Source organism: Meleagris gallopavo, chromosome 1, assembly GCF_000146605.3.
Source record: "Meleagris gallopavo isolate NT-WF06-2002-E0010 breed Aviagen turkey brand Nicholas breeding stock chromosome 1, Turkey_5.1, whole genome shotgun sequence".
Lineage (NCBI taxonomy): Eukaryota > Metazoa > Chordata > Aves > Galliformes > Phasianidae > Meleagris > Meleagris gallopavo.
The window spans coordinates 39,247,731-39,272,956 of record NC_015011.2 but is presented as its reverse complement, the minus strand read 5'-3'; the positions used below and the strand labels follow the sequence as shown (position 1 = coordinate 39,272,956).

Genomic DNA, 25,226 nt, shown 5'->3' with positions numbered 1-25,226 from the left:
AAATATATCAGCCTAAGGCAAATACTGCGAAGTAAAACACGATTTTAATGTCCTACAGCTTTCCCAAGGAAGAGCAAAGAAGAGAATTTGCAAAACCTTCAAAAGTTAATCTCACACAAATAAACTGAACTATCTTAATAACTTTATCTATGTGAACAGATTAATGAGCTTAGTCTAAATAATACTCTTTTTTTTTTTTTCTAATAGGAGCTGATTATTTAATTTCTTTTTCAACAGATGATTGCAGGCAGATCAAAGTCTAAACATTTCTGCTTTTTACCAACAAGGTCATCATTGCAAGATTCACAGCAAGCAGTTTCCCCACAGTAGCAAGCCGTAATTAGATTTCTACTTTCTTACATATGCACATCATTATTACAAAGGATTACTGCACAGCTCTACTCCTTGACTGCCAAATCTAATATTTTTCCATGGTATAAATTCACATTACATGGAATGAAACAAACTAAGCATATTATTTCATTTTATTCTTGACACTAAAAAGAAATGCCTATCCAAGGTTCTTGTGAAAGTGGCAGAGAACTTCATGGCAAATGTTGCCAAGAGAACAATAATGCATTTCTGTCCATCTGAAGTTATTTACACTTGAATAGTTCAGAGATGGATCAGGAGTGCCTAATCCAAATTCTGCATATAGAACTCATGAAAATACATGTGCTGATTTTGACAGTAGATACCTCCTGTGAATATCAAAGCAATAAAATCTATGGAAAGGACAATGAATGGTACAATATTTTTTACTTCAAGAAACGATAACAGGTAGAACATTCAGGCATGGGGAAACCAGGCTAAGATGTTTACAGGCCACACAAGAACACAAGGGAAAATAGAAAGACGATTAAGTAAAAAGGAACTTTCTCATCAAGTGTGTAGCTGTGTGTATCTGTATCCTTCTGTTCAGCGAGTGAAGTTGTTGGCACTCCCCCATCACAAGTACATAGTTGGGGTGAGAATGTGTCGTATGCGTGTGTATTTGCAATATAGAAAGAAGCCTACTTTTCAGTTCAGTACTAGGAAAACAGTTATTGATCAGAAAGTGAGCAAGATTTTAGATGACAACAGATGAAAATTCAGGACAGATAATTCATTCTTCAAATAATTAAGTTTAAATTCAAATAAAGAATTACACATGTACATATGTTTTCATAGATTTGGTTGAGGTGATTTAGAAATCTATGTGTAATATCCAAAGTGCACCAGTGATTTGGAAGACAAAATCTCAGTGAAGATGAAGTGTTCAGACATTTTTTAAAATTCTAACCTATGCTCTGTGCTCTCCACCACATATTATATGTCAGTAAGAATATTAATAGAAGAAACTATGTTTTAGAACAACTGTGGTTAGAAATTATTTTAAGTATATTTAAAAGCCACCGAAGTAAATAAATACCTGCTACATGTATTCTGTTATACAGCAGAAGTTATTAACAATATGCATCAGAAATCAGTGCACTTAACATAGTTTCATACAATGCACAACAAGGGAGAGTTCAAACTAAACAGTATTCATAAAGCTTTTACCTTAATTTCGTAAGTTGTTCCAGGGTTAAGATTGGTAAGAAGAACCTCCAGACTATCTGGCTTTGTTGTGACCTGAGTATAAGCTGTTTGCATCCACGGGCAGACCTCTTTATACTTAACAATGTAGGACAGAATTCTCCCATTTGGATGCTGTGGTGTATTCCATGACAGCAGAATTCCAGCAGAGCCAACTCTTTCACCTGCAAGTAATGCAGGGGGTCCAGGATCTAAAAATAAATAAATAAGCAGTATGTCAAAAACGGTCTTTAATTAAGTTTCCAGATGATGGAGACACCCTCATAGTTACTCTAAAGAACAAAAATCATCTGCAAAAATAAGAAAAACTACAGAAGATCAATGTACTGTTTAATAAGATTTGATTGTTTGTTTGTTTGTTTTCCATTCAGTTGTTTGTTTGTTTCTGGTTACAATACTGTTACAAAAAAAGATTAAATGAAATTTTGAACTTCAGGAACATTCTTTTTTATGAATGCAAAATATGTAACATCATAGCAAACAAAACAGAGCATAATGCCAATTTAATATTTCAGATATTCTAGCATGCTTAACTTCAGTTCCTTTCATTAAATAAAATAAATTACACTCATAAAATATGTTTGATATGGCTATGTTTTTCTGAAGCATCTCAGAAGTCTGCTGTTACATGCATGGGTATTACTATACGACACTAAAAAATTTTCAGAAGTTTATCAGTTGCTTTCCTTTGTGGTTTTTAGGGTTGTTTCTGATTGCTTTTTTTTTTCTCTCTCTCTTTGTAAAATTTTAAATAGCCAAGCTAATGGATGAATACAATCACTATTCACAATGAGGGTTTCTTCTGAAATATCTGATAAATTCTCATGCTCTCGTATAACAACTCTGATTCAGTATATTATTATTATTTTTTACATTTAAAGAAGATTAAAAATTCTGATGACTGTTAAAAAATAATTATCATTTTGCCTGTATTACTACTTATAATAGTAAATACAAAAAAGAAATCATTGTTAAAAAAAAAGAAATAAAACATAAGCAGTCATTTTTAACTTACTTGTGACATTTGTAGTCACTGTTCTACTGGCAGGTGAGCTGTATGTGGAAGAAGAAACTGTAGAAACTGTAATGTTGTATGTTGTTCCAGGTGTAGTGTTATAAAAGTCAGCCTAAAATATGACATCGGATTGTTAGCAAGAATCATGAAAATGAATATCCCATCCCCCATAACTCAACAATAAGAACAACAATAGAAGCCCTAACCCTGAAATTTTAAGCACTGCATTACTGAGAGTAATTACCAAAAAGGCTGGTAATGAGTTTTTAGAAATACAGCAGCATCTGCAGCAGTAAGAAGAGCATTTCATACTTGCTAGCTACAGCACTGCATTTTGCCTTATTTAGCTACCCTCCATACTATTCATTTTATCACAGAATCACCTATCAGTGTATCTATACAGGTGTTTCTGCAACATCCTCATTATTCAAGCACATATTTAGCATTATAAAATCACCTCTTGAAAGAATAAACACAAAACTTGTCTTGAAAAGCTTCCAACTTTCTGATGGTTAAGTAAGCCCATCATTTGAAATAAGCATAATTAAAAACTTTTAAACAGTCATTAATACAAAATACCTGTATCTGTGTAGTTCCAATAAAAAACAAAAGCAAACCAACCAGAACAGCCATTACTTCTGTTAATATTCTTATATTTTCCAGACTGTAGAATCAAAAAGTCCCTCTATTTCTTTTTGATGCCTCAGCAGCGAAATGTTGCCTGCATTAATGATTTAAGCACGGATCTTCCTGGCAAGTACACAATTAATGAGTCTGTATTACTCAACAGCTCTGCCCTTCCTTTGTTAAACTATTCATGAACCCTTGGATGACTGGCTGTATCCTCGGAGCAGGCTTAGAAAAAAAAAAGAAGAGATTCGCTAACTGTTTTAAGGTACCAAACTCTGGATGCTGAAATGTGCTTTCAATAATTTTATATTAATACTTTTCTGGTCACATCTGCATTAAATAGCTAAGGAAGCAACCTTGCATTCTTCATCAGTACACGGCACAAGGAAAAGCTGGCTGTGCAAGTCCTGTAATAAAAACACATACTTGATACTCTCTAACTCCAAGATCTAAGATAACAACAGATCCATGGTCAGGAATAAGATCCACACGAAATCTGTCTACGTGTCCATATGGTAGTCTCCAATACAGGGAAAAAGAATTTGATGAAACATTGAAGAATTTAAGTCCTTCTGGTTTTGCAGGTTCTAAAAGAGAAATGTGAAATATGAGATGTTAAACTAAATACATCCTTGACAAATATTTAAGTAGTTACAACTGACTATAAAAGCACCCATGAACAGCTTACTCCAAGAAGGATAATTGCTAATTAGCCCATATAAAACAGCATTTTACAATACAGTTGCTGCACTACTTCTGAGATATGGTTGATAATCTCTGAACTATGCTGTGTAGATATTGTGGAGATATACTCAGATATCTCAGTCCACTGTTTGGTTAAGCAAGAATCTCAGCACAGTCTCAGTGCTTCTGCTGTACTCAACCTTAAAGTTAGCGCTACTGCTGTATCAAGTAATGCTACTAGATTTTCTGTTCTGTTGCTTGTTACAAAATAGTTAATTCTTTTTAAATACTTTTCATACATCTGAAATCCTAGTAATTCCAGGAAATCTAGTTAAGTCTCCAAATTTTTTATTTTTGATTCCTTTTATTAAAGCCATGTTTTCACATGTTCCTGAAATGTCATCTCACTTTCTTATTTTTCTGCCCTTTAAGGCACTTTTAAATCTGTACCATTCATTCAAGTCCTACCAATGAATCATACTATAGCTTCATCAGTAGCTCATTAAAACATTTCGTATCTTTAATATTGTATTATTGATCCACATGTACATAGCCAAAGTACAGATCGCTAACAGCAGTTCCTGTGCATACCTGACACAGCAAGCCCCATCAGAGATGCTCTTTGTCACATGCCAGATATGCCACTACCTTGCCACTACTCTGTCCTCTGACTCCCTTACTAACTTGTTTCTTCAGAATTCGAACCAAGTCTTCTTTGCTGTTTATATACTAATAATGTCCTTTTCAGTCTAAATATCACATCACTTTTACTCTGAAAGAGCTCCACTCATTTTTATTTACTATAAATCTATTTAGATTATGTATCCTTCCTGAACTTTTTTCCCTGCAGTTTCAAACAGATCACTACAGCTCTGCCACCAAATATTCTACCTGAAATATTATGCATCCAAATGTTAACACCAGGTTTTTATACTCAGTTTTTATTTCTTGCATATATGATTGTTTCTTTTTATTACTTTTAATTTATTTTAATACTAACAGGGAAAAAAAATCAATGCAGAGAATTGCAAGTGTAACTGAGAGCACAACTTCTTCCTTTCATTACACTTATTTAAATTCTAAGTCCTAATGTTACCATTAGTACCACTATTTCCAAACGCTATGCTTGTAAAGGTCTTTTATACAAACCCATGATTAAACTGTGAGTTATCGTAGTATTTAATGCCCTCTGCCTCAGTCGCATTATTTCTGAATCAGCAGCAGAAGACAGCCTAGAAGAGTCCTCATGGAAAGAGAAATGTATGCCATAAAGCTAATAATAGTCCTACTATTACCCTGTGATTGAGAACTACCTCTTCCACTGACGCTGAAAAAAAGTTTCACTTCTATCCTCTTGCAGTTTTAACCATGCCACCAATGCAGTTCACTTGAGCCTCATAGCACCTGCTCTTCTTCTGTACTCCTATTTCATGTACGTGTTAACATTCACTTCTTACCAGCAGTGGCCAGTATACTCGTGTAAAGTATATAGCCAGCGTATCTGTGTGAAGCATAAAACAATTCCTGTGCATTTCTCTGACATAATTCACTGCAGTTGAGAAGACACATCACGGAGCCCAATGTGCAAAATACAACATGATAATTTTTCCCCAAAATTAACCATTATAAACCATAAAGCTCAGCATTGTGATGTAATCTCAACACATTTAAGCAAAAGCAATCACAAATGGATCAACCGAACTGACTTAAATCTTCTCTGAATTAGAAAAAATATTAGTAATGATTGAGTATTACAGTATTGTGGTCACGGATCAACTTATAAAAGATGTGCAAGATTTTTCTTCATAGTTTTTCTCTCAAGACAACTACTTCAAAGTAAATGTAAGGATTTCCACCTCTATGTCATTGCATTTTAAAGACTTCAAACTCTTGCTTCAAACCCCCTGACTACAGCTGAAGCGCAAGATCCCAAAAGCACACATGCAAATGTCATTACGTGTCTCATGACATGTCATGAGAACCTTCAAAACTTCTCAGGTCTCTCTCATACACTCTGTCATTGCCACAAGTATAACTTTTAAAAGTGGTATAGGAAAGTAGTAATAGAAATTGGTTAAGGTAGTTCTGGAGCGTCTTTTTAACTTTTAAATTTCAAATGTATTTTACATTATTACATTACATTAAACTGCAGGCAAATATCAAGATTGAGTTCTTACCCCGTAAAGTTTTAATAACAAATCACAGAAACAGTCTTCAAATGGAACATTTTACATTCTAAAGCCTTAACTCTGCAAACATTTAAAGTTAAGTTCAGATAGTGCATAACTCTTTGCAGGATTAAGACCTGCAGAATAACGAAGACACTAATCATGGTCAAAAGACATGCTACACAAATAAATAATATTATTTCTGGTAGTGAATCACTAGATGTAAGTTGCATACATTACAGATAATGCAGGTCCACAGCCACAGCAAACTGTTACATGTAACCTCTCTTGAAATTCTCATGTTATTCAACCAGTGATACGCACAAGGCTAAATGGTAATTGAGAGCTAATATTTGCCAGCAAGTAGAAAAAATAGAAAACCATACAGACCTGCTACAATTTCAATGAAAGCAGGAGCTCCTTCAATATTGCCTTTCAGTCTTCGCAATGTGAAATTATAAATACCCCCAGCAGTCAGATTTGTAATACTGAAGTTAGATACTGCTCCTGGAATCATAAACTTGCTTATAAAGGTGCTGTTTGACAAAGATGCTTTGTAAGATGTGAAGTTAGTCTTGGTTGGATTCCATATTACAGTTGCAGAGGAAGTATTTACCATTTTCAATGCCAAATTGCAGATCCCAGCTGGTTCTATAGTAAAGTTATTCAGATTAATAAAGACAATTTTAATACATATTTCTTGTAACAAATGTAACAAAAATATCAGCTTTTGAAATTAAATGCTTTTTATTTAAATGATTTTTGGGTTCACAGATTAATGAAATATTAATGCACATTTTAGAAGTATGTTTGTACGGATATCTGATAAGCAGTTCCATCATATTACCCAGAATAAAACTTGACAGTGTCGCTCTACTGTGCACTATGTAATTTACGGAACACAATTCCAGACTTATCTAATCTTCTACTATAACAATAGCATTGAGCAATGAGAATTAGAGTGAAAAGGAAGTCTTTGTGGTGATTTTATTCAATTAAACATTTTCTAAAATGCTTCATAAGACATACGACTTCAGAAAATTGTTCATTTTAGAAAGGAAAACAAAAAGTGCATAGTCACAGTGATGAACTCTTTATTCTTCTTGATTATGTCCAGAATTCTAAAAATGTAGATATTTATTCATAAATAACATCTCCCTTAATATGCAATGCACACTTTCTGTTAGAAAATTAACGTTTGCAGTCCTCCAAAAAAAAAGAATGTTGTGATTACTTGTAAATTTCTTTAATTAAAAAAAAAAAAAGCATAATTTCACTAAAGGCTGCATTATTCAATATGAAAAGAATCCTAAAGTCTTGTCATTAAAATTGTGAGAGTAATTTCTCCATATTCTGGTCATATACTGCACTTGTGCCCAGCAGTCATGAAAATATTTGCCTGAAAAGGAGTACTTTCAGGACCAAGAAGATAATTATTCTCTTTTATTTTCCACTGACAAAATTCTGAAGATCTAGTTCATTTTTTTCAGAGATTCACTCATCTTTGTAAAACTAACTGCAGAGCCTTCCTTCATTAAGGAATTACAGTCCTAACAAGCCACAGAAAACCCTTCAAAGGGGGAAGGTCTAAGATATACACATATATAAAACCAAGAGCTGATTTATATTTTGATTACACTATCTATCTACTCTATCAACTTTGTCTGGCTTGTGTTGGAGCTGGAAGAATTTTGATAGTCCAGTTCTTTATTCAACTGAGTAGCTACAACTCTGTTTAGACTGCTCGACTTCATCAAGGATTCTGTTTAAGCAACTATGACAAGTGGAAGCAAAATTTCCCCCCTAAAGTTAAACTTCATTTTAAACACTGTGATCCTTTTGCACGACCTGCGTGCAATGATTTGAATGCCTCTGTATCCATATTTACTTTTATTCAAAAGTACACAAATGACAAGCTGCTTCCTTACTTGTGATGACATTTTTCTTCACAGCCACAGAGGAATCCCAGCCTTTAATTGTCCTTAACTGAAATGTATATTCCATCCCAGGGGCCAGATTTTTCACTACAGCTCTGCTATCATAGACAGTTCTGGTAAATGGCTTCTCATTATTCATTAGACAATATGAAAGCTACAGAAAAAGAATAATTACTTAAATCCAATATGATTAAGTTTATGTTATTCTACTTACATATTTATACTTACTTATAATATTTTATCAGAAATTATATATTATGTATCAACTATATTATAAAAGGAGTTACAAGTAAAAATATATATTATTAAACTGATGTGTTAATAGAATAATATAATAACAGTTGATAGTTTCTCATGCCATATGTTATTTCACTTCATAAAATCTATGTTCAAAGATTCTACCTACCTGTTTATATACAAATATTTACAATATTCCCCACATTTTAGAGACAAAATAAGGAGTAGGGCTGAAGTTTTATGTTCCACAAGGCTGATCCACTACTTACTCTAATATTTCTTAATAGTGGTGCAAGCACTTGTAATCTTTTAAAAATAGATGGAGGAGGTGAAGCCTTTACTCTTGGAGGGAAGATAATAGAGTGTACTCTGACTACTCAATCACACAGCTGTACCAATGAGCTGTGCAATTAACTACAAGATAGAAAGAAAGAATGAAAAAAAAGAAAGAGCCCCAAGGAATCAGCCACTCAACTCAGCTCACTAGGATACCTTGAAAACTCACTTCTGAGCCACTGAAGAGAATAAATGTGCTGCAGATACCAGTTTTAATTTGGCCCCTTATTTCCTAGAGGCTGTGAGAATTCCTTTTGACCTCCAAGACAGCTCTTGAGGTGAAGGAATAAATTCCTGTGATAGTCCTTTCTGTGGACACAGAACACTGTTGCGAACTATTTCTCATCTGCACTAGTGAAAACCAAGATGCACAGTGTGTCTGCCCTTCAGAGGAGGGCTCTAGACAAACATTCTCAGCAGGCATATCTGCGTGGATTTCTTGGTAGTGGCAGTACTAATAGACAAAGATGGTTTGCAGCTTTTTACGTCAGTGTGTTCTGTCTGCTCACCAATTATTTCCTCCAGGAGCGGAGGGGTCATATTGGTGATCTGAAAGAATTTTGATTCAGCTGCTGTGGATCTGGGAAGGAACAGTGCAGTTCCCTTAGGCATCTACTGATTGCATCTACTTATTGTACTGACACAAGACCTTTTAATACATACTAAATCTTGGAAACTGTCATCAATTCATTAGAATTACAGCACCGCAAAATGCTAGAAGAAAAGCTATAGATTAAAAATTTACATCTAGCATAAACAAGTTAGGAAAGTTTCTTTTGTGTACTCTTTTTTTGTGTATATTCCATAGAAAGTTGGTGAGCTGGGACAATTAATTTTAAATGATTAGTAAAATGATCCCTTTTATGCAGGTGCACTTCACTAAGCAACCAGTCTACTGAAGCCTTTCCTATTAAAGATTTATAGACAACCTCATTTATTCTGATAAAGCACTGTCTAATGCGGCTGCTTACTGTATGAGATACCAATACCAAGCAATAGTACAGTGCCATAAAGATCAGTATTACAGATGACAATTATTTTCCACGGATGATAAAAATAACCTGACCACATACAAAAGTGTATCAGAGCTGCTTGAGAACATGAACGAGAGAATCAAATTAAATTTCTAAATTCATAAAAATACTCCAAACTACATTCAGCAAATGGTGCTGGGGTAGGTTAACTGTCTGGCTTCATTCATTCAGATCAGTGCAGCTGTACGCTAATGAAGAGAGAAGAACTGCTACGAAACAACGCTTAACAATACTCAGACTTCAGTGGTGTGGGGAGAAGAACTGGACACTTTAATATTGGAGCATAAACTACGTAAAACAATTAGAGCAAGGTACTTTGTTTCATGGTTTTTCTACGTAATGAAGAATATCCTAGCCAGTAAGTTACGGTACGGGATGGCACCTTGAAATCATCATGAATTCAAATGACAAGTTTAGTAGTAAACTGTTTATTACTGAAGAGTTGACTGTATGACCATGTTTTTTACAGTGACTTCCAAAGGCAAAGGATAATCCAAAATAGGCTGCAAAAGACAGGATACAAAAGAGACTGGTTGAATGTCCCAGTGAAACATGATCCAGAAACCGAGTGTTTAGATGTCACAGAGAATTGTTTCTGACCAGAGAACTGGAAGAAAAGAACTCTATGTTTAAGCTAAGTGTTGCAAAGGATATGCTTCAAAATGCTAATGATGACAAGCTAGTCTGTAATAGTAACCACAAAATATTAGAATCTGACCATCTCTAGAATCAATATTTCTCTCCCATAATTACATGGTTTATAAAGACAAATAATTATTGTTGTAGATATGTGTTATTATACATATATTTGTATGTATGTATCTTATTATAAATGCAGGATGATAATTTCATTGAGAAATTTAAAAGATTACATTGTTTTCTTCCCATTCTTATCTCACCTGAAACTTATCAAATCCTCCTCTTGGTAGTTTCCAAGACAAATATACTGCATTTTCTTCCTGCCCAAGCACCTGCAAGTCTGATGGTGGATCAGGACCTGAGGTAAGGGTACGAGAAGATGCGAAATTTAATAGCAAAATATTTTATACTGAATTGAAGGAAATACTGCTGTAATTCATTACTTTATAGTTCAGCGTAGTTACAGATTTCATATCATACTGAAGAGAAATACGAAAAACTCAATTTATCTCCATGTATTAACAACAGAATAAGAAGTACAAGCAGTGTTTGTAGATTTTTGTAGAAACATTCCATCATCCTAACAGCATGCTGATTCAATTATCAACATAATTCCATTAACTTCGTAGGAAATTTATTTGTATTGAAAAATCTTTATTTGATAACTTTTAAGAATGTTTAACTTGAAAAGAAAGACACATATACATTAATCTAGTCACTTATTTAATTGATTTAAATAAATTCATGCATTGATTTAATAAAAATTATGTTTTTTAGAGAAAACGTTAAAACATAAAAATGAATTGTGAACCTACAGGTGTTAATCTTGAGAACGGTGGGGTGACTTCTTTTCAGTCCACTGGTTGTCACAATACTAATCAAGAAATCAGTGCCTGGCAGAAGACTCTCAAGTTTGTACATTCTACAAACATCAAGGAGATTGTTTTCTTTAGGATTTTAAAATACATGTATCTTAGTATTTCTAACTATTTACAACATTATGGATATTATTTCTTTATATGATGCAAGAGTGTCACTTATTATAAAACAGAATTCTTAAATGTTCTTTTTTCACACAGGTATAGTAGTGTTTATCAAGTGAAACATCAAATATATCACATTTAAGTAATACCACAGATTACTTATTATACATATAGCATGAAATATCTGCTTTCAGTTCATGTTAGTTATTTTTTAAATAGCTAAACATTAAAATGTAATCCTCATACCTTACACCAGAAGAAAGCATGTTCTCTTTGTTGAAGATCTTGCTTTTTATTGAAAGGACATATCCGTCAAATTTACTTTGGGCTGGTGGCCAGGTAACAGTGATTGATTCAGAGTCTCTGCTATAGTTCAGATACTTAACTGCACTTGGTACTGTGTGACAATAAGAAGCAATATTACTTTTAAAATATATCTTAAACACATTATTCTATGACGGGACTTTTTTCAACCAAATGTGATGAAAACTCCAGGAAAATGGTTATGTCCTTGTTTTTCTCAATGAGAGACAGATAATACCACTGCAGTAATGAGTGTAGGGGCTTTTATTATCCACCAGACTCAAAAGAATTGCTCTGTAATGCTATTTAATGTAGTTTTGACATCATTGATGTGTAGTTCCTCAAACACTTACAATTTCTAAGGAAATGTCAACATACGACCTAACTTGCCTGGCTGAGACCAAAATTCCTGCTAGTAAAATATCTTGTTTTCCATGGCAGCTAAAAGCAGATGTCTACAGAAAACCAGACTTGCATGCACTGATAACCTTCCAGGTTATCTCCTAGTGTGTAGCCCATGGATTTCTTCAGCCAAACCACAATCATAACCCAAAATATCCTGTGGGCAGGAGTTCTGCACCTTATCTACAAATTTAATAAACAACTATTTCCTTTTGCTTGTTCTCTGCTTGCTCTTTTCTGTTTCATTTTAAGTCCTCAGTTCTTGCAAAGAGAATATCCATGCATTTTTTCTTACTTGTTCCATAATTACTTCCCCACAACTTACCCTCTCAGAAAAACTTTTCAGACATCTACCACTGTTTCTATGTCAGCTTTAGTTGATGGTTCCTTGAAAGCAAAATATTATATACCTTTGATCATGCTTGCTGCCAACTGTGAATCTTTTTGTGACCTATACTTATTCACATTAGGAACCTGTTAGAGGAAATTATATAATTTCAGACACAGCAGCCAAAGAGAGGTAAGGCTGCTGCTCTTCATGTCCCCAGGCCAACTAGGCTGAAAATGTATTCCTAGAAGGCAGAGCATTCACATGAACTGGGACAGCACTTATGGCCTCATACTTCTCCCCTGATGCTCCCCCAAACTGATCATCCTAGGAGATACACGGGTGCACTCAAAGCCAGAGCTGGCTCTCAGAGCTGGCTGCTCACCCCCATGCTTGCTCCCAGGCACTTCACCTATGTCCTGGCTTAGCCTGGCCCCCTTGCAGTCAGACATTCACACACACACTCTTACACAAGAACTAAAACAGAACTCTGCTTCTGAGAATCCAATGTCCTAACCTAAAGTAAAGCTAAATTTACTGTAAAAAAACAACAACTGTATTTACTATTGATATAAGAAGCCAATGAAAGAATATCAGAAAACTAATTTATAGAATAGAATCATAGAATCACAAGGTTGGAAACGACCTGTAAGATCATCTAGTCCAACCAGTGGTCTCATTACTACTGCTACCACAAACTAAACCATATCTTAGTTATAAACTATATTTAGTTCTGAACAATTAAAAACTCAGTAAAAAATTGAACAAGTTCAAACTCAGCAGTGAAGCGAAAACAGAAGTTTAAAAAAAAAAGGACTTTATGTTTTCTAGTGCTGGTAACCACTCTGCAAGTACCAGTTGTACACTAGCAGCATAAAACTGCTTGAATCATTATGATGTTAATAACAGGAATTAATTGTTCACCACAACCAAATTCAAGTGCATTTACTTGAAAGGATACAGTTGAAGAATAAAGAAAATAACAGTGAAAGAGAATAAGGAGAAAATAATGAGGATGATTTAATTCATCTTTCTATTTCAAACAAAAATGAAGTTCAAGTAAATGTAGAAGAAAACAAGGTATATAAGAAGAATAAAACAAGTTATGAGTATAGTGACACTGAGGTCTCACCTGTCTCTATTTCCTTTGCAACAAGTACACTATCTCTGAAACCTTCCTTTTCTGATCGAACTGTAAAGCTGTACAGCTTACCAGGAATAAGGTTGGAAAATGTTGCTGTTTCTTGTTTGACTTTCTGGACCTAAAAAGCCAAATAAAGAACTGTTTGCAAAATATGCTTGTTATATTAGTGGCACCTCCACCTATTTTAGTGGGATGCATAGCTTCTAATTTAATCTCTGAATGCTTAATATGAAATTTTACAAAAATAACTGCATTGACTGAACAGTCTTTTCAAAAAGCACACCTTCAAAGCACTTGCGCAGTTTGTACATGTGACTTCATACTGCTGAAAATCTCCTTCTGCACGGTCCCAAGTAATCTGTATTGAAGTGTCTGTCACATTGCCTTCTCGTATATTGAGTGGTGCTGCTAAACCTACAGAAAAACATAAAAACTGTTACTGTTCAGCCCAACAATTTTGTGTCTTCTGTGGAGACATCAAAGAGGATCAATAACAAATTCAAGCAAGCAGTGGGCAAAATCTGATTTCAGGCATTTCAGGAAATAGATTTCAGGAAATAGACAGACATTCTAAAGCAGAAAAAAATGGAGAAAGAGCAGAGATAATACAGGCTGAACATGCTGACACACTTAGGCAGGGAAATCCTTGAGAATAAAGTTAATCCCTCCAATACTACTGCCACTGTGCTCTGAGTTGACCTAAATTTTGTCAGAGAGATCAGCAAAACCGAGTAGACTAGACACAGCAAATGCCCTTTATCCCTAATCAGTATAGCCTTGTATGAGATTACATTACAGAGCATTTCACACTTCTGTCTGCATTTCTCTTACTCCAATCCAGCTCTTTCTGCCTGGAATGTACTAAAAATTACATATTTTCTAAGAAAAAATAGGTTTGTATGTCTTTTCCAAGGTTCTGGAGACACAACAGGGACAGATCAAAAGTAAGTTTTCTGAAGAACTGTTCCCTTATGAGTGATTAAAACACAAATTTATTAAAACTATATCTTAAGAAAAATCAGCTTTCAAGGTTTTCAGTATTTGAAGAATATTTTTTTTCATCTCTCATGCTCTTCTTTTCTTCCTTGCTTGCTTTTACACCATCTAAGTAGTACTTTTTATAACATTTTCACTCTGAGGAGATAGAGCAGAAATGAGTGTCAAATAAAAATCATAAAACACGTGAAGAAAAACTTATAGAAGTACATTATCATAAAAAATAAAAATTCAAAACACAGAATTTCAGTAGGTATTTCAAACAATTGTTTAAGTCCTTATTAAAATTTCTTTTTGAAAGACCTTACTAAAAGGAGTACCCTTCCCAGAGTATTTCCTAATCTCTTCGTTATCTAATTTATTATCTTTATATTTGGAAACTTCAAGCTATTCTTCCTTGTTTAAAGATGCAGTGGGAGGAATAAACTTGTGAATTTTCAAGACAGAGAAGCAATTCCACTGATGCTGATCACCTTAGCTGAAATAAATAATCAAAATACGTCTTGTTTCCCCACAACAAGTTTAATATAGCCTAAATTCCTGAAATACTTGCCAGATATTTTTTGTCTTGACACAGAAACAGACTTTAAATGTTTAATAATGATAAGGGATAGTTATAGTTTTGTTTGAAGAAGTACTATTTGCTTACACAAATATAACTGGATGATTTGTAAATAGTATGTATTTCTTATTGCACTGAAATAAAACTGAAGTTAGAGGTTAGAAATGAAAGTTTAACATTATGCAATTTTATAGGAATCAAAATACTCACATGTTTTTACACTAGTTATATGGTAAGAGGAGCTCAACATTTCTCTGCTTTTTGTGAAGACACGGAAATCATACTCTGTTCCTGGAGTAAGGTTTTCAACTGTTATTTTGCCATCGCTTTTCAAATTGAATGTTCTGTTAGGTCCGTCATTCATTATAACATATATGCCATCAAATACTCCAGTATCAGGCATGCGAACAAATAATACCACAGCATTACTGTAAAGCACATAAGGAACTACTATTTGAACAGGCTTGGGCTCTAAAAGAAGAAAAAAAAAAAAGACCATGTTAGATTAACTGAAAATAATAAAAACCACACAGTAAATCCGAAGCAACTGCTCTGAGACTACACTTGAACGGTGCAGACAGGTACTGTAAGTGAACATATTATTGTTCAGAAAGAACAATCAACCTGATCTTTTTAAGTGTTTATTACTAGAATCCTGAAGTACTTGGCAAAGGATTTAGAACCAAAGCAAGTCAGGCTTCCGCAAGTATCAAGCACAATTGGACCAAGAAGGTAGGTAGAGCAAGAGAAAAAATATACAGATATGTATGTGTGAATATGGAGATAAGCATGGAGAAGGAGGTATGTTTCATGGACTGACATTGTTTTCTTCCCACACAGCTGGCTTTTACAGATGGGACAATCCCATCATCTATTTTGTGAATGAGATATTAAGTGTAATGCTATATAAAATATAAAAAAAATAACACTGCAACCACTTAAAAAAAATGACAAGGCATCATTTAACATATCTATAATCTGACAGATGTTGCTTTTATATATCACATATATATCATGAGTGAGTCCTGGCCATTGTTTTCACTTACACACACACACACACACACACACACACACAACAAAAAATAAAAAAAAAAACACCACCATGATACTGTAGCCAAAAGCATTTCAACATGTCAGTAAACAAACACTAACAGAAAAGCATCTTTGACCAAAAATTTACAGCTTTTCCCCTTTCAGCTACTGCTACTTCCAACTCAAAATCTTTTCCTGGCGCCCTCTCACCAATAGTCGGGTAATTTCTCTCAATTTCACAGGATGCCTAATTCATCTCTACCCAAGATACTGTTTCAATCACTCCTATAATTTCCTATTTCAAATCAACAATTTGCTCAATTTCTTCAGTCAGAGGGAATGGGATCCTGATCCTCACCATGGTTAAACAACATTCAATAATACCAATGTGTTTCCCAAGACTGATTTCTCTGAAAGTCAACATCATTGGCTTTGCCTTTGCCAACAATAGGAACTGAATCAATGTAATTCGTATTCTAGTTTTGATCCCTGGCTATTAAGCGAGTGTACACGACACGATAGATCTGTTAGTAATTTGTTAGTAATGATAACGAGCGTGATGTTGAGTGTATTATAGTCTGTAATTTCCACTGCTTAACAACGTCTTACTTAAAGTGCATTGAACAGTCTTGAGTTCACTCATATTTCCATTATTCACATTTGCCACTGCTATTTCATAAGTCATTCCAGGAATTAGAAAATCGATCTTAAATTCTTCTGTATTGTTTACTAGAAACTTTTTAGTTTCACCGACGTCTGCACTAGGTTTCACCTGAATGTAGGACTCCTGACTCTCTTGTGACAGTTTCCAGTGAAGGATTACACTCTCTTCTTGCACATCCTCAGGCTGAATAAAAACAGCTGTAGGTGGACTGACAGCTTTATCAAAGAAAAAGAATTTCAGTATAAAACCACAGCTCAAACATACCATCCCTTAAGAAACTCTTCCCAAAAATAGTTTGCTTCATTCTTACTTCTAGATATTTTATTATTTTAAATCTATTACTTCTGTATTTATTAAACAGCTTGTAGACAGTTTTTAGACACTTACATGTTACAGGCAGATTCTTCCACTTTTTCTCATAAAAAAAATAGTGCCTGATTTTACAAGCATATTCTGTTCCATTGAATATATACAGACACAAAAGACGACGCATTTGAGTCACAGTATCAATGATTCGGAAAAATTTAATCTGTTTTCAGCAACATCATTTGAGACATCATGGAAATGTTTCTAGTTTTTTAAAATTATATTAGTATATGAACCATAAATCAGTATACATCAAATATGATGCCACTGCTTCAGAACATAGTATTATAGCTTAAGTTACCAAGTCATAAAGAAGATAGGTACTGTCATGGTACAGGACAGATACGTTCACTTTTTTGAAAGGTTCTGAAAATTAAAATTATTAAGCAGAAAAAATAGAAAAGAATTGCCCCAATTTTCCCTCAACACATACCAACAAACCTCAACCCGCACATAAGTTTAAAAATATATTTATGCATCCCAATTTCAACTTAAGCTGTCTAGGGGAAAGAATAAAAACCAGCCAACCAAACAGAAAATTGATACATCACCTGTTGTGATTAATATAGGCTTTTCATGGCAACTTAGAGTTCCTTTCTCTGCTACGTTCTGCAAATATAGCTGGTACTGATGATAAGGTTTTATATTTCCTATTACTGTTGATGTCTTGTTTTTTTCAATTGGCAACTGTTCCCACGCATTGGTTTCACCATCCAAAATGTTTATAAGGTAATAATGAAAATGAGCACAGGAGGAATGCTGTGGAGGGTTCCATTTTAAATGTATTTCTGCAGATGAAACATATGTAGTCTCTAACTTCTGGGAGTTCAATGGCCCTATTGAATAAGATTAGAAATAGAAGATAGGGTAAGAGCTTCTGGTGTCTCTTGTAGACTTTTTCTTCTTAAAAACAAAACAAAACAAAACCTTTAAAAAAAAACAACACCTTGAAAAGCTAACAATATGGACTTTAAAATAGTCTTAAATCGAACCAAAGAAAGAAATTTGGACCGTTTGACAATATTGATTTGCAGAGAGATACAGTCACTGTCAAATTTAGGTTTTATGAATTAGACAGCTCTTATGTAGAACTCGGTCTCCTCAGGTATGCCCTTTCTCTCATTACCTCAGACAAATGGTATGAATTGCCTAAGTTGGTTAAAACCTGGTCTTAATGAGATGAATGGCAAAAATCTACAGAATTTCAGAAATTGTTCAATGCAATTTTTTTTTAATCAAGCATTTTAAAACAGCTCATCATGTGTTTCCAACATCTCTTCCAGCAGTTCAGTCACTAGTCCAACCCTACAATTTGTGATTCTGTATTTCTTCAACAATCACCTCCCTCACCCTGCTGGCCACCTCTCTTCAGATGCAGCTCAAGATAAGCACTTGAGTACAAAAGCAAAATAAAGATTTTGGAACCCACTTTACAAGTAGGTGAATCCTAGGTTCTGAATTCACATTCAGATTTATTTCTAATTTCAGAGACTAATTATCAATACAAATAATAACATAACCAAACAATACAAAAAGTGTATGATTTTGTGGCTATTACTGCTATTCGTTTTTGTAACTTACTTGTTTCTACCTTCAGAATTGGACTTAAGATGGCCTGTGCCCCTTCAGGGTTCCTTGCCACTAGTAAAAACCTATAGCAAAGACCAGGACACAATTGCACAATTTTCGCTTGAGTTGTATTCACAGGCAAGCTCAGACTGTGTGGTTTCAAATGATCAAAATAGTACTTCATTACGAGTGCAAAGCCTGACTTAAGCCAGATATCCATATAACTCCACATAAATGTAACTTCAGTTGTCTTGATATCAGAAACAGTGAATATGGAGTCTTCTGGTATCTGAGGTACTGAAAAAAATAAAAATAAACATAAAAATAAAAAGCCATTAAATATCATGGACATTTTCTTCATGTTTGTATTTTTGAAGACGAAGGGGTGGGAGTTTAAAATTAATGCAGAAGATTGGAAGAAATATAGTTACATTCATATTCACAAATATATGGTAGTTGTATAAAGCAGAAAAATCCCATGAAGAAGTAGTCTGGACCAGTGGGATCTCTCTGAAGGGCATAGCAGTCTGTTTCATTTGCTGGTAGCATTGACAAAGGTGAGACATTAGCCTTTAGGGAATAATGAGATCCATCTGTCCACAAGAGCCGACCTTCCTCCTACGTTAAAAAAAATGCAGGAAAAACAAACAAACATATGCATGTATTTTTGCATTATGTTAAGTCATTACTAAAAGTTTCTCATAGTGAGCATGTCTTCTGAACATCCAAAATTTACGTATTTTACTTCTAAAATTAATTATATGGGAACATTTTGGATGAAAAATATTCCAGTGCAGAATTCTACCCCTTCCGTTATAATAATATTTTAATAAAAGCCAAGAAGAGTTAAAGAGATTGCTCATTACAGACAATCCTTTAAAAATGACTATTAATCAAATAATTTCTCCAAGTTTTCCCAATGCTTTCATTTACCCAAAATTCCCAAATTCCCAAATCACACAATCCATCACAGTGGTCACAGTGAGTCATTTAGTAACAGGAGAGCTGGCATCAAGAACTCTCCTATCACGGATATGGGGACCAGAAATTTTTTTATATGAAATACCTTCTTCCAGTCCCTTCTTCCACTGGCCTTTTCAGCATCCATACTGAACAGACCTTGCCAGGGCAGTATCTCAGAGCTGCATAGCCAACCCTAGGCTTTGGCATCCAAGTAAGTGATGGACAATGCATAAAACAATTTTTATTTTTATTTTTTTATGGTAAAACAGCACCATCTACAGGCAAAAGGACATTCTCATGATGTACTCGCAAAAAGAAAAAAAAAAAAGGGTTATGAATAAATTAGTCTTTATTTTTTCCCCTGCAATGCCATGCTAAATGATTTCAGTATTGCCAAATATTAGAAATAATGATTCCTTTTACAACTGCCAATATATTAATACTAATGCTATTTCTATTGCAACTATTCAAACAAATAGTCAGTTTAGAGCAAAATATTTTTTTATTTTAATGAACTGGGTTCAACACATTACAAATCTCCTTTCTCCATATATGTAAGAGCAAAGAAGATAAAACAGACTGACCTTCAAGTCATTAAGACCTGTCCATAACATGACCATGTGGCTAACTGTCTGGAGATAAGATGAAATAAAACCACGTTCTTCTTCACTCCCTATATTAAGAAGATGAGCCTCTTGTGAAGAATTTTCACAGGTTTCTTGTGCCACCTTCCATGGCTTGCTCTCCTTATCCATTCTATAGCAGCTGCTTTGGAATGCCAGCCACCCTTTGGAGCAGGTGCCTGTAAGTAAACAAGCACAGTATTTTAAACACATTCAGTATCATTTACGGTAGTGTTACAGTTTCAGATTTTTAAAAAAATCCATATATAGTCAGAAGACGACAGCACTTAATCAAAACACGACTCCAAACCACAAAAGAAAATCTTTAATAATGAGACATCCCTTTCTCAAAATCTTGAGTGTCTTTAGAATTCTGACTGAATAAATTAAAAGATGATCAGCTTTAATCAACTAAAGCAACAAAAGAAAACCAATATTGTTTATGCTAATCGCATTCAGAGGGGGGCCACAAAATGGATCCAGGGAAGGGAATACCACCCCTATGAGGACAGTTTGAGAGAGCTGGGGCTGTTCAGCCTGAAGAGAAGGCTCTGGGGAGACCTGATAGAGGCCTTTCAGGCATCTAAAGGGGAGGCTGTAAGAAAAAAGGGAACAGACTCTTTAGCACAGTCTAACCCTAACCCTAAAGTCCAATATAATCTAATCTAGAATCATACCAACAACCACGTTTGGTATAACAGAATCATTTCCAAACTCTGAGGTTGGAAAACGGACCCTTCAGCAGTGTCTGTTGTGACAGGACAAGGGAAAATGGTTTCAAAATAGAAGAGGGGAGATTTAGGCTGGATATAAGGAAGAAGCTTCTTAAAATAAGGGTAATGACACACTGGAATAGTTTGCCCAGAGGTGATGGATACCCCATCCTTGGAGCCATTCAAGGTCAGGCTGGATAGGACTTCGAGCTCCTGATCTAGCTGTAGGTGTCCCTGTTCATTGCAGGGCAGTTGCACTAAATGACCTTTAAGAATCCCTTCCAACTCAAAAGGTTCTATGATTTTATGTTTCTCTGAAAAATATCATTCTTCATTAGTTTCTGGATTGTTTTTTAAATTTTAAAATTTGAAGTTAACAAATCATTAATAAATTTCCAGAGTTTAGGAAAGTGATCATTTCCCTGAATTTAAAACTATATCATCCTCTCTTTTGTGTTCCTAATCTTAAATATTTTTAACTAGCCTGATCAAAGCATTACTGCTTTAAAAGGAGCAAAGTAACACTATCAAGCATCCTCAAAAATATTACTTCTTCAAAGCATTTCTTACAAAACAGCACAGCTAAGTTTGCCACTCAAAAGCGCAATATCCCTGTTGTTTCCAAAACACTTTGAAAAAAAGTCTTCCAAACCCTTGCAAAATTCAGAATTTTCCCTGCTTTTCATTGAAACTATATAACAAACTCAATCCATATACTCAAAAAATTACAATGCCAAACCTTTTGTGTTTAAAGACAAATTTCATCTAATCTAGAATCACAGAATTACCAAGGTTGGAAAAGACCTCTACGATCACCTAGCCCAGTCATTTACCTACCACCAATATTGCCCACTAAACTGTACATATAGCATCTACCTTTCCTTAAACACCTCCAGGGACCAGTGAGTCCACCCTTTCCGTGGGCAACCTCTTCCAATGTCTAACTACTTTTTCTGAGAAAAAAAATTCTTCCTAATATCCATCCTGAACTTTGCCTGGTGCAACTTGAGGCCACTACCTCTAGTCCTATTGGACAAGAATTCACCTGAGTCTATTTTAAACTGCAAAACATATAATTAGTTTAAATATTCACACATTCAAATTCAAATTCTTGCTCCCGAAAATAAAAAAAACGAACATTTGTGACATTAACATTCAGTTTCATTTTTTCCAGAAATGAAACAACATACATCTAATAGAAAATTGCATAATGCTATACAGATTCTTTGCAATTTACTCTTAATTTCTTAATTCTTCTAAGCAGGCAGCACTTCCTCGCACTGACTGTGACTACAACAAAGTAATGAATACCTGTTTCAGCTTGAACTTCCAGTGACTGAGACACATTAATAAAGTCAAGATGTAATTGGTCAAATATAAACTCAAACGTATATAAGGTGCCAGGTGTCAAATCATTCCAGACAAAGAATCCACTATTTTTTTGTGTAACCCGAGAAGTATCATTCAGTGAAACTGAAACTGCAAATCCTTTGGTCACTGCACTCAAATTAAAAGATATTGTAGTGGCTGTCGCAAATATTTTGATGTCATTTTCTGAAATTCCACCTAGTAGTGCAAAAAAACAAAAAAAAGATCTTTACCTCAGCAGAATTGTTGACTCAAATCTTTACTGCATCACTGTCATGTCTGTGTAATATCTCTTAAGCAATCATAAATAAAAGTTAAGAGCATAGACTGAGGCATGTTTAAGTACAAAAGCACACACTTTACTAGAATAGTAATTAATAAATGTTGATCAAGAACATTAGCACAAGCAGTTTCCTTTAGACTGCTGAATGTCATCACAGTCAGTGGGTGCTGCAGTGTTTTCTACTTATAACAATTTTTTCCCAATTTTCTGAACACGAGCAAATACAAATCTCTAAAGTGTACTAAGGTAATCCTATTAAACTATTTTAAAGCAATTAATAAAATTAAGATTAGAAAGTCCTTTCAATTCTATTTATTAGCAAGACCTGTGATCATAAACAGATCTATAGATATAAATGATGTGCTTAAGTTCAGTTGCCAGACACACAAATTCTTATACTAAACATTTGCCCCAGTCAGTCACTATAACAAGATCTTTGAGCTGCTCAATAACACTTTATAGAGGGAAAAAAAGGAAACAAAAACATTAAATATTCAATTAGTATATTTAATTTTTATAACTAAGACAAGCAATCAAAACCTTGAGCTGGCATGAAATTCCCAGGCTGTAAAGTAACTTACCTGATGGCTGTCTTTTATAAATTTTTCCCAGAATTACTTCAGCATAACAATGCTTGTAACATTTAGAAATCTCCCAAACATCTACATTAGTCCCCTATTACAGAACTGTTACACTAACCAAACAAGTTATAGTAAAATTACTTCTTCTACTCTTCTTATTTGAAAACATACCTTCACAAAATTTTCTAGATACTTGAATACTCTCGGGATTTCCATTTGTTTCTCTCTAATCTTTTCCTGAACCAGTCTCACTATAATAACACAAAAATATTTAGTGCTACACTACTTACGTGTCTTAAATGACTTTACACTTAGAATTTGTCCATTTTTTAGGGATTCTATTGTAATGTCATAATGCTTATTTTCCTCCAGCAGAACTGTAGTACTGATAGGCTCTTGCTCAACTTCAGAAATGTTTCTTATATTCTGCAATTTAAAAGAATGTTGAAATACAGTGAAAGTAAGAAAATACAATCCATAAATATTCTCTAATGTCTTCAAATGTTCATCTAACACTGCAGTATGTGCAACTTAAGGCCAGTTAACTGCAAAATACTCAAGGCATGTATAGCAAAATCTGTTCTGATCATTCCAGCTATTAACTGTAGCCATATTAAAATCCTCGTAGCTATATTAAAATCCCCATATCTTCGTCAAGTTCCAGGACATCCTGTGCTCAAAAAAAGAACAATGTCCTGCAACAAGTATCTGGAGGTAGTATTTGTATCTCTCCTACAGAAACTGGACTCCTCCTTCCAACCAAAGAACTTTGAAGAACTAACATATTCTAACTTTGAACATATGTCTATCTGTTCTTATTCAATACCACTGGCTTCAAATGGACTCTGAAAGGCATGAATTACAGAATTCAGCATAATTCTTGAAAAGTTTCTCTTTATTTGCTTTTTTACATTAGTATTAAAAAAAAAAAATCAGCTAGTAAAAAAAAAATAGCAGTGCAATTTAAATATCCACGCAACTACTTCATGTTTAGATGAAATTTACTTTTTGATTGAACGCATTTGTGAGCTGGTAGGTTACAATATAATATTCTGCATGTTCGCCTTTGGGAAATTCCGTCCACTCCAACAAAACTGCTCTAGAAGGCTTTCTCACTTGGTCACAGACTAGGCACTCTGAGCCCTGTAACAGAAACAGACGTGAATGCAACTTAACAACTTAGCAGAAAAAATATAGTTACTTAATTAAAATCTCTGTTAGGTAAACTTATCAGCTATATTAGTTTTTATATGGAGCAATATTATCAGCCCTACTGTGTGACGCACAGGGTCTTCTTAATTTTTACGAGTTTGGGAGGTACAGGTGCTATTTTTATTCTCTCTTCAGAGGTGGCCAAACCATGTCAGCCCAAGCATGCTCTACTAGAAATAAAGATCTTCACAGATTGTTCTGTAAGTCACGCCTTCTATTTATTTCCATGGAAACTATGACAGCTACAAAGAGCACAACAACACTGTTTGATAGAATTTTTTGTATCTGAGAATTTGCCCTTTTTCAGCACAGTCACTGCCATTAGCTACCTTTGCTTCATCTGCACTTCCATGTCAGATGCCACTGTGTCAGACTGCCCTTCTGCTGTCATCTGTCACACAGCCTCAAAATATAATGGAATATCGGCAGGAAGGTTCACCTTCTGCTGCCATACCACCAACATCCACCTCTGATGTCATAGGCCAACATAATCAAATAGGAGTCATCACTCCCAGAGCAGTCCATGGCCAATAACTTAGGTTAGTGGTATCCCTCTCACAAACTACTGTATATCATAGAATAAACATAACATAAAAGGGATAGAGAAATTTTTCGTTTTATATCTCCCTAACTATCCAGTTTAGACACAGCAATACAAACTTCTGAACTGAACTTCTAAAATTAAGGAAATATGGGCATATGATGTCAATCCCTATGACATAAGTATGTAAGCTTTGTAGTTCTTTCTGAGTTTTAAGTTCCATTTTTATTTTCTTTATGAATTAAGATGACAAATAAATGCCATCATTTAGCAAAAACAAAACAAAACAAAACAAAACAACATACACCTATCCCTTCCCCTTCCTCCATTGGGAA

At 34.5% G+C, this 25,226-nt stretch overlaps 2 protein-coding genes across 2 annotated transcripts in view; both read right to left on the bottom strand.

Annotated features, from left to right (window-relative positions):
* PTPRQ (protein tyrosine phosphatase receptor type Q) overlaps positions 1-15,446 on the bottom strand; it is a 110,797-nt gene extending 95,351 nt beyond the window's left edge. The window contains exons 1-11 of the mRNA XM_031553761.1: positions 15,187-15,446; positions 13,702-13,832; positions 13,407-13,536; positions 11,488-11,638; positions 11,074-11,180; positions 10,519-10,616; positions 8,004-8,166; positions 6,466-6,726; positions 3,650-3,810; positions 2,594-2,705; positions 1,543-1,769 (exon numbers count right to left, since the gene is read on the bottom strand). Of these exons, the coding sequence (XP_031409621.1) occupies positions 1,543-1,769; positions 2,594-2,705; positions 3,650-3,810; positions 6,466-6,726; positions 8,004-8,166; positions 10,519-10,616; positions 11,074-11,180; positions 11,488-11,638; positions 13,407-13,536; positions 13,702-13,832; positions 15,187-15,379 (1,734 nt within the window). The 5' untranslated portion in view covers positions 15,380-15,446. The remainder of the gene's footprint in view (positions 1-1,542; positions 1,770-2,593; positions 2,706-3,649; positions 3,811-6,465; positions 6,727-8,003; positions 8,167-10,518; positions 10,617-11,073; positions 11,181-11,487; positions 11,639-13,406; positions 13,537-13,701; positions 13,833-15,186) is intronic.
* A 622-nt stretch (positions 15,447-16,068) lies between these two features.
* LOC116216706 overlaps positions 16,069-25,226 on the bottom strand; it is an 11,115-nt gene continuing 1,957 nt past the window's right edge. The window contains exons 2-9 of the mRNA XM_031553759.1: positions 24,144-24,281; positions 23,429-23,564; positions 22,218-22,472; positions 20,155-20,372; positions 19,039-19,225; positions 18,620-18,904; positions 17,590-17,874; positions 16,069-16,887 (exon numbers count right to left, since the gene is read on the bottom strand). Of these exons, the coding sequence (XP_031409619.1) occupies positions 16,580-16,887; positions 17,590-17,874; positions 18,620-18,904; positions 19,039-19,225; positions 20,155-20,372; positions 22,218-22,472; positions 23,429-23,564; positions 24,144-24,281 (1,812 nt within the window). The 3' untranslated portion in view covers positions 16,069-16,579. The remainder of the gene's footprint in view (positions 16,888-17,589; positions 17,875-18,619; positions 18,905-19,038; positions 19,226-20,154; positions 20,373-22,217; positions 22,473-23,428; positions 23,565-24,143; positions 24,282-25,226) is intronic.